The sequence below is a fragment of the Chelmon rostratus genome, chromosome 16, assembly GCF_017976325.1.
Source record: "Chelmon rostratus isolate fCheRos1 chromosome 16, fCheRos1.pri, whole genome shotgun sequence".
In the NCBI taxonomy this organism is placed as follows: domain Eukaryota; kingdom Metazoa; phylum Chordata; class Actinopteri; order Chaetodontiformes; family Chaetodontidae; genus Chelmon; species Chelmon rostratus.
Window position 1 is genome coordinate 10062991 of NC_055673.1, and position 16954 is coordinate 10079944.

General features: G+C 44.4%; 1 protein-coding gene across 3 annotated transcripts in view; it reads right to left on the reverse strand.

Moving 5' to 3' along the window:
* Positions 1–29: 29 nt before the first annotated feature.
* The window catches only part of akap9 (A kinase (PRKA) anchor protein 9), a 64205-nt gene continuing 47280 nt past the window's right edge, over positions 30–16954 (reverse strand). For 2 of the 3 annotated variants that reach the window (XM_041956089.1, XM_041956088.1), the window contains 29 exons: positions 16718–16837; positions 13415–13591; positions 12769–12873; positions 12211–12363; positions 11549–11635; positions 10089–11105; positions 8952–9089; positions 8821–8865; positions 8593–8733; positions 7919–7960; positions 6949–7788; positions 6609–6666; positions 6114–6235; positions 5662–5850; positions 5388–5555; positions 5183–5288; positions 4857–5052; positions 4362–4512; positions 3884–4228; positions 3399–3698; positions 3017–3246; positions 2761–2866; positions 2387–2581; positions 2031–2234; positions 1672–1904; positions 1451–1545; positions 1222–1369; positions 897–1027; positions 30–607 (listed from right to left, as the gene is read on the reverse strand). In XM_041956089.1, coding sequence (XP_041812023.1) covers positions 564–607; positions 897–1027; positions 1222–1369; positions 1451–1545; positions 1672–1904; positions 2031–2234; positions 2387–2581; positions 2761–2866; positions 3017–3246; positions 3399–3698; positions 3884–4228; positions 4362–4512; positions 4857–5052; positions 5183–5288; positions 5388–5555; positions 5662–5850; positions 6114–6235; positions 6609–6666; positions 6949–7788; positions 7919–7960; positions 8593–8733; positions 8821–8865; positions 8952–9089; positions 10089–11105; positions 11549–11635; positions 12211–12363; positions 12769–12873; positions 13415–13591; positions 16718–16837 — 5886 coding nt within the window. In that variant the 3' untranslated portion in view covers positions 30–563. The remainder of the gene's footprint in view (positions 608–896; positions 1028–1221; positions 1370–1450; positions 1546–1671; positions 1905–2030; positions 2235–2386; positions 2582–2760; positions 2867–3016; positions 3247–3398; positions 3699–3883; positions 4229–4361; positions 4513–4856; positions 5053–5182; positions 5289–5387; positions 5556–5661; positions 5851–6113; positions 6236–6608; positions 6667–6948; positions 7789–7918; positions 7961–8592; positions 8734–8820; positions 8866–8951; positions 9090–10088; positions 11106–11548; positions 11636–12210; positions 12364–12768; positions 12874–13414; positions 13592–16717; positions 16838–16954) is intronic. The other variant, XM_041956091.1, reaches the window with a different exon arrangement.

The window sequence follows — 16954 nt, forward strand, 5'->3', positions numbered from 1 at the left end:
TAAGTTTCTTTGTAGAAAAGAAGAAATGTTTAACTTCTAGTCAGTGGGTAAACAAAAAATGAAAAATACACTCTTTCAAATAATGTAGTCCTCTTTATTTCAGTTTTTGACAAAATACCCAGAAAATTCAAAGCTCCTACACTTTACAAAAATACGTTCTCTACAAATGTCCTCTGTAGTCTGTCTGTCCTAAACAAAACACAGTGTAGTGTAGAATATCCCGTAGCAGCCTCCTTAACAATAAACCCAAACATTCTCTACATAACGCTCCACCCATACAACACGAGCATATAAATTAATCACAAGGTCTTAAATTAGCATTAGACAAATATACATGATTGTAGTTCATCCACAAGAAAGAGGCAGATTCAATTACAAACATAGCTGTTTTTCAAGTGCCGGCGACAAAAAGCCTGAATACAACATGTTGTACACTAATAAAAAAATGTGTTTTGGTCCACATGGAAAGATACAGCCCACACCAGACTGATAGAAAACAGCAGAGAGCTCAGCACGAGAAAAGGCAACTGAGTTTCTTCAAGCCAAAGTCAACTTGACGGCATCTATCTTCTCAAGCCAAAGTGCAATTGAGCATATGAAGAAGCACCTGTGCGGAAAATAAAAGTTCAATCAGATTGAAAATGACTTAATGACTTTATACAGTTATAAGTTATGTGTATATATTTATATATATGTAGTGTGTTTTTGAATGTGCTGTTAATGTCGACTATTCTCCGTTCTAAAGTCATGGTATGAATGATGTCAGGTGACGAAATTCTCCTTAATGCTAATTTCTTGTGTACTAACTGCAAAAAAGGAAACTACAAAAGCTAGTAGTTGAGGTGCACAATGAGTATGTAGTACAGAAATGGGACTCAGCGTACTGTGTGTGTTACCTGATGTCACACTCCCCAGCCTCCTCTGCAGCGCCTCCAGTCTGGAGATGTAGTCGGTGAGCGCTCGGTCGGGGTCGTAGCTCTGCAGGTGGGAACAGGTGAGAGCTCCGTGGTCTCCAGCCATTTGAAACCTACACGACAAGAGACATCAACCTTTCACTAACACAAGTGACACAATGGTTCACTATGAGATGTATATTTTCTTATGGTTTTATGATCTTTTTGCATTAAATAGACCGATCCAGGTAGACCACATGGGAAAATGACTGTTCGGTTATTTGCTAATGAGAGTAATCATTGGTTGAGGCCATATTTTATGTTGCACCTGTGGTGTGTTGAGGAGACAGCCGATCTGGGAGATTCACGTCCACTTCGCCCCCTGCTGCTGGAGACTCCCCCTCCTCCGCCTCCTCTGTCCCTGTACATCTCCACGCTGCCCGGGTGGAGATAAAGTGAGTCTCTCGCCTCTGTACCTGAGAGAGATTAATATAACTTTATTGAGCATCACTACTATATGTAGCATCCAAAAAACACACAATATATGTTTTGGTTACCTAATGTCTGTCCTGCTCCATTCTTGTTGACGCTGCAGGAGGTTGTGGAGCTCATCCCTGTCGCCTTGTGCCATCGCTTGACCAGGAAACGCATTCTGAACGGAGCGTGTGTAGGTTTTAGTTTCATATGGTGGCATAAACAGTGCATCTGTTGTTAACGTGGCATTAGCAGAGAGGAAGTATAGCACTGGTCAAAACAACGCAGAGCTCCAGCTGCCTACCTGGAAAGGGCGATAGAGACTCGGACGGCAGAGCGGAAGCGCATCAGCCCCCGGCGGCGCTGGCTGAGGGACTCCAGGCTGGACAGCGACGGTCGGCCGCCCATCCTGGAGAGGAGCGACAGCGTGGCTTCCTCACACTCCTGGAAGCCGCCCAGCAGTAACAGCAGATACTTCTTCTGGTAGATCAGCGCTTTGCGGAAGCTTTCTGACCTCAAGTACTTCCCATACATCCTCTGGAGGCAAAGGAGATGTGTAAAATGAATGAATTGCTAAACAGCACTTGTTGCTATAGTTAGCTGTCTACAAATTCCTCAGATATGAGCTGAATTACAGCGACTTATTGGCTGTTCTCAGCTGACCTTCAGTGCAGCATTGTCAGCCTCAGGTCCGGTGATCTCTCGCAGGGTGTCGTTCCTGATCTCCCCCCTGATTCGGGCCACTTGGGCCTGTGCCAGATGCAACGCTTTCTCCAGGCGGGCCTTCTCTCTTGTCCAAGCCTCCCGCTCCTGGGAAAGCAGCATACCTGACGGGTCCGCCTTGGATACTCCTCTCCTGCTGCTGAACTGCAGGACAAAATGAAAAAATTGAATTTAGTCAAAGTGCCGGAAACAAACAAAGGTTTACATCTGAGCTATCCACATATGAGGCAATTCTAGTGTCTAATGTTATCTTATACTTTTGGCTGCCACTGATTGATTACTTGTCATGTACTCACACTGTCACCTGATCCCAGTCCAGCCTGCCGGTAGCGTCGGAGCTCTTCCTCCAGGCGGAGCGTGTGGTTCCTCAGGTCGTTCTTCTCTTCGGTCAGACGACTGACGAAACCTGTCAGCTCTGCGTTCTGCCTCAGCAGCCGCTCCGTCAGGGACTTGGAGGAGCTGGAGGAGCCTCCTGCCAGCAGGGAGACGCTCTGCGGGAAACAAACAGTCACAGCAGTCACAACCATGTGTGGTTCGTGTGCGGAGCTCAACAGACAGCAGACATTCGGAAAAATAAACAAACAGTTCTGACATGAATTTGGTCCATATTTTGGCTCTTTATATCAACCATTCAAATCAAGTTAAACCATCAAACCAAACCGTTTCTGACCTCAGGGATGGAGGGTAGACCTGGGGACTGCTGCAGCATAGTGATGACCTCATCAACATTGGACTGCACCCAGGATACATCCTCACTGTCGACCTCTGCCGTCAGCCTGCACAAAACATGTACAAATGACAGGCAATCAGTTCGTTCCCAGAAAGCTACTTTAGACGAGTCCTGCATGTCATGAAATGTTTATGCCTTCTGTAGTTATGTGATCCATTGTTAGTATAAAAAGACTGATTACAGTCGCTGTAGTTACCTGCCAGTAGTCTTGCTCGCCATGCCGCGGATCTTGGAGGAAATGAGGTGCAGTTTGCCCAGGATCTTATCAACTGTGCGCCAAGGACCGTGGTGTGGTCCGCTGGTGTGGCCTGTTGGAGAGAACTCCAGGTGGGGTGACGTGCTGGAGCTCCCTGACTGAACATTTCCACTCTTCTGCTGGAGCACCCAGTCTTTGGTGCGGTCTGTGGACTCGCTTTGCCAGGCAGCCTGCAGTTAAGATAAAAACAACACAGCGTTTATGCTTTAGATGAAACAAAATGAAAAAAAAGGCAAAAAAAAGGATGCCAAAATTAAAGATTGACTAAAAACTGAGTAAAAAAGGATTTGTTACAAGTGTGCGACTGGTAGATGTGACTCACAGTGTGGCCATCGGCCTGTAGGAGTCCGCTCCCCTCCCTCCCTCCTCTCTGCTCTTGAAACTGGTTCAACCTCTCCTCCAGTCTCTCCTTCTCTTCCTCTAGCCTCTTTCGACTCTCCACCTCTCTCTCCAGCTGCTCCTGGGCCTCAGACATTTGTGTTTCCAGCCTCTCCAGCTGGGCCCGAGCCTCCAGCAACGCCTCCTGGTCCCTTCTCGACCTCTGACTCCCCAAAGTCAGCTCCTCCTCTTTTCGTACCACCTCGAGCTTCTGGGCCTCCACCTGACTGAGGAGATGCACCACCTGTGGGAGAAAAAATGAGGACAAATACAGACTTAAGATAAGAATTATTTTACTGATGAGGACAGATGTTAAAATAGTTAATAATGATAAATAGTGTTTCACTGAAGGCTTGTTGTTAGTGCACCATCACAGTTTAGAGGAGTTTTGGTTGTAAGAGGGTAAAACAGTAACTAATAAAATCCCACCTGTGCATGCTTGTCATCCAGCTCCCTCTGCAGTCTTTCCAGCAGACTCCCTTCCTCCTCCAGGCTCCTCCTATCCTCCTCAACCCGCTGCTCATTGCAGGGACCGCTGTCTGTGGAGACACCCGTCCGGAGCTCCCTCTCTCTCCCCAGCGCGGTGCTCATCTCCAGGGCCTTGGCTTGCTCGGTCTCCAGCTGCACCTGGAGCTCCTGGAGGCGTCTGTGGAGGCTTAGGTGCTCCTGTTCGGCCTGCTGGGAGAGCTGGGACGAGGCCTGCCGCTCCTGATCCAGGGTCAGGGTCAGCTGGGCCACGCGGCTCTTCTGCTCCTCCAGAGTGAGGTGCAGGTCCTTGGAGGAAAATGGAAATACATTTGTTTTTAGATTGACTGCGACAATTTTGAATGTGTCTAGCACCATCCCAGGTTAGGCTTTTAAATTAAGATTAAAAAACTTAAAACTCTTAAAAAGGCTCTTGTTGTACCTCCAGTTCTTCTCGTTTACTTTCCTCGTTTCTCCCCGTTCGACACCTCTCCTTCTCCATGGCCCACTGAAGATCTCTGCCTCTCTTCCTCTCCTCCGTCAGCTGGTCGGTCAGTGTGTCCACCTCAGAAGCCTTCTGCGATACCTCTGCCCTGTTGACAGAGATAATGTTAATGAGATCAAAGGTAAAGGGTGTGAAAATTGTGAAATACAGAATACTTCAGCCTCCTCAGGGCTTCTAGATTCTACTATACTACTGTTTTCCAACAGATGTAAATGTAGAGGGCAATATTCAGGCCCCATCTCCTCATATTTCCTATCTATATTTTGATTGTAAATGCAAGTAAAAACAATGTTTCTGTGCAACCTAAAAACACAGTTTTTAGAACATTGATCACAGGAATATCAGTCTTAGTTAAGTATTTTTACTCAAGTAGTCACTGAAATGTATCCTGGTGTGTTTGATACATGTCTGTAAACAAACATCATGTCTAACCTGAGTGTGTCCAGCTCTTTCAGGTGTTTGTGCTGAGCCTTGAGCGTCGTCTCCAGCTCCAGTTTAGTCTGGGACAGTTCACCCTTCAGCTCCTCCACCAGCAGCCTGCTGGCCTCCGCTGCCCCATCAGCTCCTCCTCCCTCCCTCCGCTCCTTTGAGCTACATTCACCTCCCAGTGACACAGCAGGCTGGCCAACTAAAGGACAACATAGTAATAATATTAATAATAATGAACACATTACACAAGCAAGCAAATATGAAGATGTTTAAAGAACATCACCAGCAGAGTGGAATTGGGTTTCAAGGGAATTTTTAAATTAGTTCACCTTGATGAATGTGCTCCAGCTGACCACGGAGCTGATGAATCTCAGAGATGAGACTGGACCTGTCGGCAGTGTGGAGCGAACCCATTGCCTCCCTGTGTTGATTGTCCTGCATCAGGATCACAAACAAAACAGGTTATGGACCAGGACAGGTGATGATCAAAGGAGAGGAAAGATAAGAGAAGGTTGTTCAGCTGTTATCTCTGACCTGTTCAGCCAGCCTGCGCTCCAGCTGATTGAGGTGGATGATGGCATCACTGGTGTCCAGCAGGTCTAACTGGCTGTAGAGGGCGCTCTTCAGCACGCTGCGCTCCCTCATAAACACCTGCCGCACTGCATCCAGCAGCTCTGCACGCCAGTCCACACTGCCTGATGTCTGCAGCAAGTCACGAACAAAAAAGATAAAGACACCAGCACATATACAGTGGAGGTCGTCTGACAAACTGTTAGTGTTCGGTGAAGACTCTTCCTCTTTCCTCTACCTGTGTTTGTCTGTGGGTCTGCATCTGGGTGATGAGGGCTTTGAGAGACTCCACGGTTGCCAGTAAGGCGTCTCTTTCCTTCACCCAGCCTTGGACGGTGAACTGGCTGGCCGGCTCGCCTTCAGAGAGAGGGAGCTCTGACAGGGAGAGCACCTGCATGCCCTCCTGGTGCACCTCACGCAGCAACGTCTAACACAAACACCACACAGAAATGTTGCTGGGTTTAGCATCATTCTGCTCTAGTTCAGATAAAAAGGTCTTCAGAGGTGTATTGGAAGTAATGCTTACACGTACAGTGAGCACACCAAAAAAATACTGTATTACTGTAGATATCAACATTTTCATCACTGTAATAGTTAAAATCCTTGGCTCAATGCAGTATAATCATGTACTGCTCTAGGACAGTAGGACAGTAGTTCTAGGACAGTATTTATAATAAGTGGAGGTTGTACCTTGATGCGGTCGGGCAGTGGGTCATCAGTCTCTCTCCTGGCGCCCTCTGGAGTCGTCCTGAACTCCTGCTGCAAGCTCGGGAGGTCAAAACCAGTCCGCTGACTGTAGTCTGAGCTGCTGTCTGCAAGAGGACACACATTTTCTTGAAACAAATCAGTGAAAATGGTGAAGAACAACACAGTATATTAAAGTCTGCCATGGCAAACTACTTTAAGTTTTGGGAAGTGCTATGTCTGGAGGAAAAACGTAAACCCCCCCTGAACTCTACTGATGGAAAAGTAACGGCAGAAACACACAGAGGCAGAACAGCTGTGCAGACTGCCTTCTCAGGACTGTGTTGTTTATAGCACTGAGGTTATGTTTATAAAGCAAAAATCTGAAAAAAACAAGAAGAATAATGCAGAAAAAAACACTTAATCATTGTCAAAAACAATGATTACATAGAGGAGCAGCCCTTGGGTGTGATTGTGCTGTATCAGTGTGTTGTGTCTTACCACTTGTGTAGCCATCTTTGAACTGTGATGTAGGACGGTCTGGTCTTGATGAAGGGGCCTAAAAAAGATAAAACATGGTTCAGATCCTCAGTATGTAATATAGACTGTATAGGATTATATACTGCATATTATTTGTATGTAGCACATACTGTATAGTTTAGTATGTAGTATATACTGTATTGTATTAGCATGCAGTATATGCTGTATAGAATTACCATGTAGTCTATACTGCATAGAATTAGTGTGTGGTATATGCTAGATAGGATCAGCACGTAGTCTATACTGCATTGGATTAGCATGTAGTATGGATTTAGACACAGTTATTGTCCAAAGGCCTCACCTCTGTACAGCGCAGCTTGTCAATGACAGCTTTGAGGGCCTTACACTCGTCCTCCAGAGCCTGCGTGTCCCTTCGAAGGCTCTCGCTCTCTGAAATATGCCGAGCCTCCATGTCCAGGATCTCTGCTGCATGGAGCTCCTGCATCTGTACAATCTTCTCCTGGAACTCTCCGATCACCTCCTCCATCTCGTCTTTGGTTGGGGACCTGCTTTCCGGGCCGATGTCAGACATTTGGAGAGGTTCGGTCTGCGTGAACGAGTGCGTGACAGCCGCGTGTTGCCGCTCAGAGCTGCTGCTCAGCCGAGCGCTGTGAGATTTGTTGGTGGACTGGCTGGAAGTCGCAGAGTTTTTCCTGGAGAGAGATGGTTTATCTTTGGCACTGCTTCCCTTGCCAGCAGGTTGTTTGCCTCCTTTCCTTTTAGGCTGGGTGGTGGTGGAGGAAGAAGCAGAGGATTGAGGCTGAGGAGACGGCGAGGGGGAGGGGGAGGGAGACAGAGATGGAGGACCAGAATCCGCTGTCTTCATCAAGGCTGTTCGTACCTCCTGGAGTTCCTTTTTGAGTTTAGAAATAGAGCCTTCGCGGACTTGGAGATCCTCCTGAAGTTTCTCATTGTGCTGTCTGTAGCTGCTGAGTTCTTCTTTGGTGGTATCCACATTCTGTCTCATCTCCTGGAGCTCCCCTTTGAGTTTAGAAATGGAGACTTCACGGACTTGCAGATCCTCCTGAAGTTTCTCATTCTGCTGCCTGTAGCTATTGAGTTCTTCTTTGGTGGAAGCCGCATCATTTCTGACCTCCTGGAGAAGCTTTGCCATGTTGGCTCTGTCTTCTTCTGTTTTTACCTTGAGGATGATGGGCAGGAGGTCAAATATTATACATACAGCCAGGTATCAAAACAGAATACAGTGTGTCACAAAAACCAACAATCTTATCAGTTTTCAGCATATTTCAATGCAAGTTAAAACAACTTACCTGAAGTTCTCCTTTAAGGTGAGCAATGGTAATTTCCCGCTCCTTTAAAAAAATAATTGTAGGTGATTAAAATGTGTTTAAATAAAAACCTACACAAATATATTTGATTATTGAACTAATATCTAACCTCAGTACAGATGACATTTTGGGAAACATGCTTTTTGCTTTCTTGCCAAGAGTTAGATGAGGAGATTGAAACAGCTTGCTTGGCTCCATCTGAACTAACAAATTCCACCTACCAGCATCTCTGAAGCTCATTAATTAACATGTTATATCTTGTTTGTTTGTTTATCAGTACAAGTGAAAAAATCGAGTTGTGGTTGCAGTTTGAAAATAATGTGTAAATTAGGGAGCTTTAGAGGTGCTGGTAGGTAGATTTAGTTAACTTTGGTCAGAGCCATTTATGCTAAGCTGGCTCCAGCTACATATTTACTGCACAGACAAGACAGCTCTATCAATCTTGTCACAAAACTCTCAGCAAGAAAACGAATATTAAACATATTTCCCAAAGTGTCAAACTACTCCTTTAAATATCTCCTCACACCAAAGGTATCAATTTTAAATGAAGTGTAAAATGACGACTTTTTCATAGAAAAAAGGTAAAAACATAAAGAGATGTATGTTTTGCAGTGCACTCAGCACACAAGACAGGATGTAACTGTAAATGTCTGTACCTGCAGCAGCTCCTGCAGCTTCTCCAAGCTCTCCCTGCAGCTGTTCAGCTCCTCTTTGATGGCAGATGCCTCACTTCGAGCCTCCATTAATTCCTCTTGAAGCTCAGACACTTTGGTCTGCTCACTGCCTCCAGATGACACCTAAAGTGACAAAGTTTATAAACTAAACAAGAAAAGACTCAATTTATAAAAACTGTGAACTGCGTAGGATTAAATTTTTGTTCCCACCTTGTGAAGCTGGTCCTGTAGTTTCTGCATTGTAACTGTTTTTTCCTGGAAAGCAAAGCACGTGTCGGTCACTCACCAAACATTAGAAATACTCTCAGAGGAAGTATGAACACTAAGAGGAAGTCACATACTTGGAGCTCCTCCTGGAGTCTGCTGCAGCTCTCCTTGTAGCTGTCCAGCTGCTCTTTGGTGGCCGAGGCCTCGTCTCTGACCTCCTGCAACTCCTGAAGAACATCTGTCACAGCCGGCTGGTCAACAGCAGAGGAGGCCTGGTGAGAAGGTCACAAAGATTCAAACATACTGTATCACAGCTTTAACGGAGTGTATCTGAGACTTGATTACAATAACTTCACTGGGTTTTACCTCATTAAACTTTGCTAAGGGTGCAGAGAAAATCCAAAAACATGCTTGAATTTGGATTACATTCATTACTCTGTGTATAATAGTGCACACACAGGCAAATATTGCACTCAGCAACAAGTATGACTTATATTTGCTATTTTTAGATAGATGCAATCTTCTAATTTGTTCTGTAAATCTAAGGATTCTATTATTAACACTTAAATGTTAACAACAGATGTTAGTTATGACAGTTTTAAGTTAATTACAAAAAAAGTTGAAACCTTTAAGAGTCCAATCTGGAACTTGAATTCAGTGATAGTGTAGTTGACAGTAGTTTCATCATCTCTGCTATCAGTTGTCCTCAATATATATCTATCCATCCATCCATCCATGCATATATCTATGGCGTAATATTTACAATATGTACAAAAGTGACCTGATGTCCATCTCAGTGAGATCTGAAATTTAGAAAATAATAACCTTTTATCTGTGCATCCTGTTATTTTAGAGTCTCTTTATATTCCTATAAATAATGAACTAACATACCTGGATTGGAATTTTAAAGGAGGTGTCTTTGTGTTCTTAAATGACATAGTGAGATATTTTGGTAAATATATAGTTTACACGGACTGACTGTCTTGCAGAGATGAGAGGATCAATAAAATCTTCATGTCTGGGAACATGAAGCTACAGCCAGCAGCCAGTAAGCTTAGCATAAAGATGGGAAACGGCTGGCCAGGTTCTTTCTGAAGTTTAAAAAAATCTGCCTGCTAGCACCTCTAAACTCATTAAAATTAGTTACATACAAAATTCAAAGTGTATAAACGTCAATTTGTGGTTTTACGAGGGGTTATATGCCGGACTATTGCTTGGCCAGACTCAAAATGCTGAAGACTCCTTCATCACTTTATTGTTCAAACTCTCACCCCCACAGCCGGTGGTGTCCTCTGGTGTGTCCTGGCCTTCATCTGACTGAGCAGATCCATGAGCACAGACAGCCTCTTCTCGTACTCCAGCACCTCCTCCTCAGAGCTGGAGAGCAGCTGCTTCTGGAGCTCCTGGTCTTTCTGCATCCCACTGAGTCCCACCTCCAGCTCCCGAAGCCTCTGGGTCAGATGCACCACCTTCCCTGTGGGAACTTGTCTTGCTTGACTAATTCCACTGAAGTCCATTTGAGGAATCCCAAAGTCACCAAAGTCATAGACGTGTGCCTCGGCATGTCTCTGCTGGTCCTGGTTTTCTTTGGATCCTTGTGACTGCTGTTGCTGGAAGGCTTCCAGTGTCGCCTGATTGACGAGCACTGCAGCCACTTTCTCCCTCAGATTTACCTCCAGATCAGACACCTTCTGTTGGAGACCATCCGCTTTGCTTTGTGTTTGCTCCACAAGGAGGCGACAGTGTCTTAACTCGCCGTCCTTTTCATCGACCACGTCCTCAAGCTCCCGAATGCGGCAGCCCAGCTCTTCCACTCTTGTTGTTGCACTTTGCTCTAAAGCTTGTAGCTGGGCCTGCATGACGACAAGGCCTGCAGTTTTCTCTCTGAGAGCTTCTTCAAATTCTGCATCTGAGCTCTCCACTTTTTCTGTTTCAGCTAAAGCCTCTGCACCCTCTTTCAAGCGCAGATATGTCTGCAACAGCGTACTGTGCTCTGTTTTGAGCGTATCAAGCTCTTTGGTGGCCAGGTCCATTCTCTGCTTCATTTCATCGTATTCCTCTTTACTTGGCCCCCATGAGGAGCTCTCCTGCTCACCCCTGATGTCCTCCTCTTCCTCCGTAGCCTGCTTCTGCTCAATATTGGCCAGTTCCTGCTGCAGTTTTTCTATGACTGCATTCAGCTGGTCAAGCTCCTCCTCATTATTCCTCTTCAGGCGTTCTTGTTCGCTGCGTAGGCACTCCACCTGGGACTCCAGGTCCTTAATCAGCTCGTCCCTCCCATCAATTTCCTATAGATAAACATACAGACATTATTCAACTATAACAATATCAGATTTGAGGAGTTCTTAGCTTTCCCGCTATTTGAATAAACCTCTGAGTCCCGGTTGTGCTTTGAAAGATCCTTTGATGCCAAGATAGTTTCGTTTTCATTGGCATTTGTAATCAACATTTCTGCAGTTGATGAGATTGTAAAAACTCTTTCAAGACTCAGAGGTTTATTAAGCCACCTCAAATGAGCAAAATGATCACCTCACAACTGACGATGGTGCTGTGGAACTACTTACCGAGACAAAACAAGCAAAAGCAACCCAACAAAAAAAAAAAAAAAATGGAGCCGACAAAAATAAAAGTGTACATGAAACAAGAAACCACACACAGTGATGCACTACCACGGAGCTATGCATATTTGAAATAGACTTTTGTTCTATTTCATATATGCATATAGCGTTACCTTGTTATCAGAGGCTGTTTCCATGTGTTGGAGCTTAGTGATCTGTTCATTAAGAAGAGCTATTTCCCTGTCCTTCTCCTCCATCACCTTCAAAAGTCAGAGATTATAATGTGATGGCTATTAATAAACACGTCACGCGAAAAGTCCACTCAGAGTCAGCCTTGTGGCGGACTACTGTCAAAGAAGAAATGTGCCGGCAGTGTCAGGATAATGGACAAAAAATGTGCAAACTGAAATTGGCAACACAGAGCAAATATCTCATTTCAAAAAGAACATTTGAACGAAAGTGCTTGCAGTTTATGAGCAGAAAAAGAAATGTTACATGGACATAACAGTGGTATAAGCATTACGTAACATGTTTTACAACTGATGGGAGCAGTTTTTGATTGTGTGAATACAACAGACTTTGTGTTGTACTTTCGCAGTTAAAATATGAGCTCATCTGGCACCGTCCCACATATCACATTGGTTAACAGTTTTTAAGTCACCAGCAGCCATCTTTTGCTCTTTAGTACAACAGTTTGAAAGCAGAAAACATAAACTAATCGCACAACAACTGAGAATACAAGTGTAAAGTGAAATATAATATGTGGCCAGCATCTGTCTTCACAATATTTGGTAAAGATGCTGTAAAATGTTCTTGCAGCAGGACGGCTGTTTACCTGGAGCATGCTATCCCTGGTTTCTAGGTATTCCTGCTGGCTGCTGATCTCTTTCCTCTGGATCTCCAGCTGCATGTGAAGCTGCTGCACCTCCTCGCTCTTGTTCTCCAGCTCCTCTCTGAACTGCTCCAGCTGCTCTTCCAGGTTACAGATCTGAGGCGGCAGGCAAACGTGACAAAAACATCAGTGGAGACACCACGAGAATGTGTAGAATATGCACCTGACTGATACAGCTGGAAGTCGACCAAGTGAGTTCCTCTGCTTTAGTTGTTAGCTAATACATTTTTACTATTGATACAATTTAACATAAAATGCAAACCTTGATATCAAAGGGTACTACAGCATTATTTTTTTGTGATTAACTTTTTTTCTAAATTTGATTTTAATTGTTTTTTCTCTACATTAATGTAACGCCTGCACACACACTTTCATTCCCAGTTGGATCATCAGATTAAAATACTGTCAGTTTAAATAAATGTGTGGTTTTGAGTGAGCGTGCATTACCCTTTTCATCAATGCTTTGAAAAACCTCAAAGTACAAACTGAGCAGCCAACTACCTCTTTCTCTTTCCGCTCCAGAGCTTCTCTCTCCGTCTGTAACTGAGACTCCAGTGTGGAGTGTTTCGCCTCTGTGATGGATGCATGCTGCCTCTTTTGTTCAACCTACGGCACACACACAGCAACACACACGCACATTGAAAAAAACTATTTAGCGCAGCCGTTATTTACAACATGCGCAGGAAGGCGTGAAGGAGCAAACTCTTGTGATCAAGTGGATTTTGAAGGATGCAAACTACAAATGCATGCTGTCCACACTGTGTCCTTTATCGTTTGCAGCTGAGCAGCAGCACAGCACATATGGGCATTTTCTCCACTGCTCTTTTTGTTCACTCACCACAGCCCTCTACGAACACTGGGGGGCAATCTTGACAGTTGCTAGCCATAGCTCAGAGTCATCACCAGCAGTAAACTGCCGGGGCTGCTGAAGTAGACCCACCCACACATTGTTCTCCCTCTCTGTGAGTCCCAACCCTCCTCCTGTTCCTCCTCTAGCTGTCACCTCATCTACATCCTCTCACACACACCCTCTGCCATACTCCGCAGCTATTGTTCGGACTGCTTTTCCCCCCTCGCTGTCTCTGACTCAGTCTCCTGCACATCCTTCATCTCCCTCCTACCCCCCACCCACCCTCCCCTTCCTAACCTTCTCCAGGGACTCAGCGCTGGCCAGCAGGGCCTGCTCCAGCTCGCGGATGCGGCTCTCCAGCTTGTCAATCTCTTCGTCGCGCTCTCCCAACTCACGACGCAGCTGCTCTGAGCTGAGCAGCAGCTCACTGCACCAATCCGCCTTCTCCTTCAGTTGGGAGGTCAGCTGGTCCACCTGGTAGTGAGAGAGAGAGAGAAGAGAAACGGGGGGAGCGGGAGAGAGAGGCAGAGAAAGAGAGGAGGGGGATCGTTAAATGAGATTCGCTCTCAGACACCACTCGCTACAGCATTGCTGGTACATGAACAGCTAGCTGGGAGGTCAGCTGATCCACCTGAGAAAGGAGGGGGCCGAGAGTGAGAAGAGGTGCAGGGACAGAGGGGAGAGAGAGATTTCATTCAGGGTGACACAAACCACAGAGTAGTACATTAACCAGGAGGACCGCTGGCAGGTAACTGATCCATCTGTGAGACGGGAAAACATCAGCAGATCAATCGGGGGGGGGGGGGGGGGGGGGGTTCCACAGAGGGAGGTTCGTTTGGGATTGGCTCAGAACTGGGAACAAAATGTATATCTACATGGTAAAATGTTCTCCTCGCTTCATTAAACAAGAAAATTATGTTGCTTCGTAAACAACTTTTCTGGATCATGTTATTTAAAAAAACACATTTTTTAGGATGTTATGTCACAGAAAACAGAGTTTATATTCAAAACAAAATAACACTGTAGTAAGGCAGATGAAATACACCCCCTCACTGGCAGCTCTTCATTAAATATTAATGTGACTCAAGTGTAGGATGGACTCTTCATGAAAGTACTTCAGCACTGAACGATCTATTTATATTTTTACAAGCTTCACTTGAAAATTAACCCTTGTGGTTAATTGATGGATGGAATTACAGTTTACTTTACAGAGCTTTTTTTAGGTAGATGCTACTATCACCCAGGTGTCCTTAACCAACAGCATGATGGTTTTATAAACATCCAGTGTAAAACTAAAATAATCCATCACTTCCTTAACCAAACCAAGTAGTTTTGGTGACTAAACCTTACCAAACCAAACTGCGACTGAAAACTGGAAGTAATATGTCATCTCAGTGACTCATCCAGATGCAAATAGATTCATCCAAAATGTTGCTAATGTGGTTAGTTTTACAAACTGTATGTTGTTAACCTACTTTGTTCTTACACAAATTCATACTGATGTAAGAATTTACTTTGCACAGCCTCACACACGAATATGAAAAGCCTTTTTAAATATATAAAAAGTCGGTTTGGTATGATTGTATTGAAAGACAGATACTTTCATAATGCTACCCTGTGCAACCTCCAATTGTTTAATGTTTTGTTTTGTTGAGTTTTACACTGGGACAATAAAGGGGTGAGACACAAGGAAGGAGCAGAGTGAGAGAGGACTAAGTTTGAAGTGAAGACACACTATACAGCAGAGAGGGATCAAACAGGAGAAAGGATGAGAGAGATGGACAGGCCATTAATTGCTAGAGGGTTGGGCAGGATAACTAAAATGCACTAAACGCTCTCTGGGGCAGACTTGATTCTACACGTAGCTAGAAGCAATACCTTAAAGGTTACTCCATCCACCTGTAATGGCCACGGGAGAGAGAAGGCATAAAGGATCAGAGGATGGAGAGTTCAAGGGCAAGAGAAGGGAAGAAAAAGCACTTAGTGATAAAAATGTGGCAGGAGTCTGTGGAAATCATGGAAATAGTAGAGGCATTAGCTTGTGTGAGACTGATGTATAAACTACATGATATAAACACAAAGCTAACGACAGTTTAGCATAAATCAAAGCTACAACTACAAATTATTTTATTAGTGTTGTCAAATGATGTTGCAGATTGGGCCCATAAACCAGTGATTGAAACTCTTAACTGTCTTTATTATAAACAAGAAGCCTTCACAATAAACAGGATGTGATGTTCTGCCGGCAAATAACTTTGTGGTGTGCACAGATTCGATCGATTGGTTTGAGGACATAATTAGCGCTTCAAATGTGCTGCAACAGGATGACAACAGTGTTGATCAAAATTGCATTTCTCCTTGCCCGAAGGGAACCGGAGGCTAGACTGTGAGTGGATGAATAATGACGGTCGGCAACGAAATCCTTGAGAAGCCAAATGTTAATAACACCACAGACAAAACCAATAAACAACATTTATGGTAAAATGATGAATGACACTGATGCACAAAAAGACATGTCATTCTATTTGTTGCTAAGAAAGAGTATTTAAAAAGGCAGGTTAAGACTGTTTACTGTCAAATACTCCTCAGTTTTTCCTATGTATTATGGAATTAAATTGGGCAAATGTGACCATCAAAATTCAGTAATCAATTCAGGACAGGACCAAAAGGACAGGACGTTATACTGAACTGACTTGCAGTAGCTGTAGAAATGAAAGATCACAAGGGAGACTAGCAACAGTATCTGTGGAAACTAACCCTGTAAACAATAAACATCAATGAATTATTTTGGCCACTTGGGGGCAGAGGAACAGGGTGTTAATACAACCTGAATCAATGATAACCTCATCAATTACAACCTTAACAGTTGCCTATTTAAATGTCCAGTAGAGACGGAGCAACATAAGCATTAGTTGAAAGTGGAAATACTTGCTCAAAAGATTAAATGCTTATTATGTTAGTCGCTAACTTTGTCTGCTGTTGAGCAGGTAACGCACAGCAGGTTTGTCTGAGCCTTTAAGATGAAAACAGCGGCTGGAAACAAGCTTGAAGAGACTGAACCAGAACAGTGAAGCTCAGTTACTAAAACACTCTGTAGTGCTGAGGGGAACCGCAGGGTGAGGGGGGTGATAATCCTCTGTGGGTTCATCACTCCAAGCAAAACCTTTCACATTACACATCGTCGCCTGATCCGAAATCATTTAAATTCAGCCTGTAAACTCACAGCAGTTAGTGCTGAGCAACTCAAACAAGTCATGATGTGACATGATGCTGCACCAGAGCAGTAATTAACATTACCAAATCTTATGGAGCCCTCACTCCCACTGAATTGTGTATTTGATGATCATGCAAATAGAACCCACTATTACAGAGCTTACAAAGGATCACAAGGAACAAACATTAATCCCACTCTCACTCCTCCATCTGTGTAACACTCCCTCTATTTGGTGTCATTTTCGAGGCACGACAGGTAATTCTACCAGCTCTATTGTTCTGCTGTGTGACTCTTAGCTCAGTGTTCGTACCCACAACAGTGTTATGTTCAGAAAATGAGCATTAACATCAGGTCCTCTGGCAGAGAACTGAGCTTTCTCCTGTTACCTCTTGGTTTCTTTGCTCAGAGCCAGTCTGCAGCTTCTGTGGGTTCTTCAGCTGTTGTTCCAGTTTCTGGATCTCCTGCTGGAAGAAATCTCTCTCGTGCTCTCGGTCCACAGCTTGTTCCTAAATGTCGACATAAAGCGAGGGTGGAGAGAAATACACAAGTTAAAAAAAGGAATATGAACCTATTAAATCAGATTTCCAATGAAGAGGACTTTGCCCTCTGACATCGATACAGGC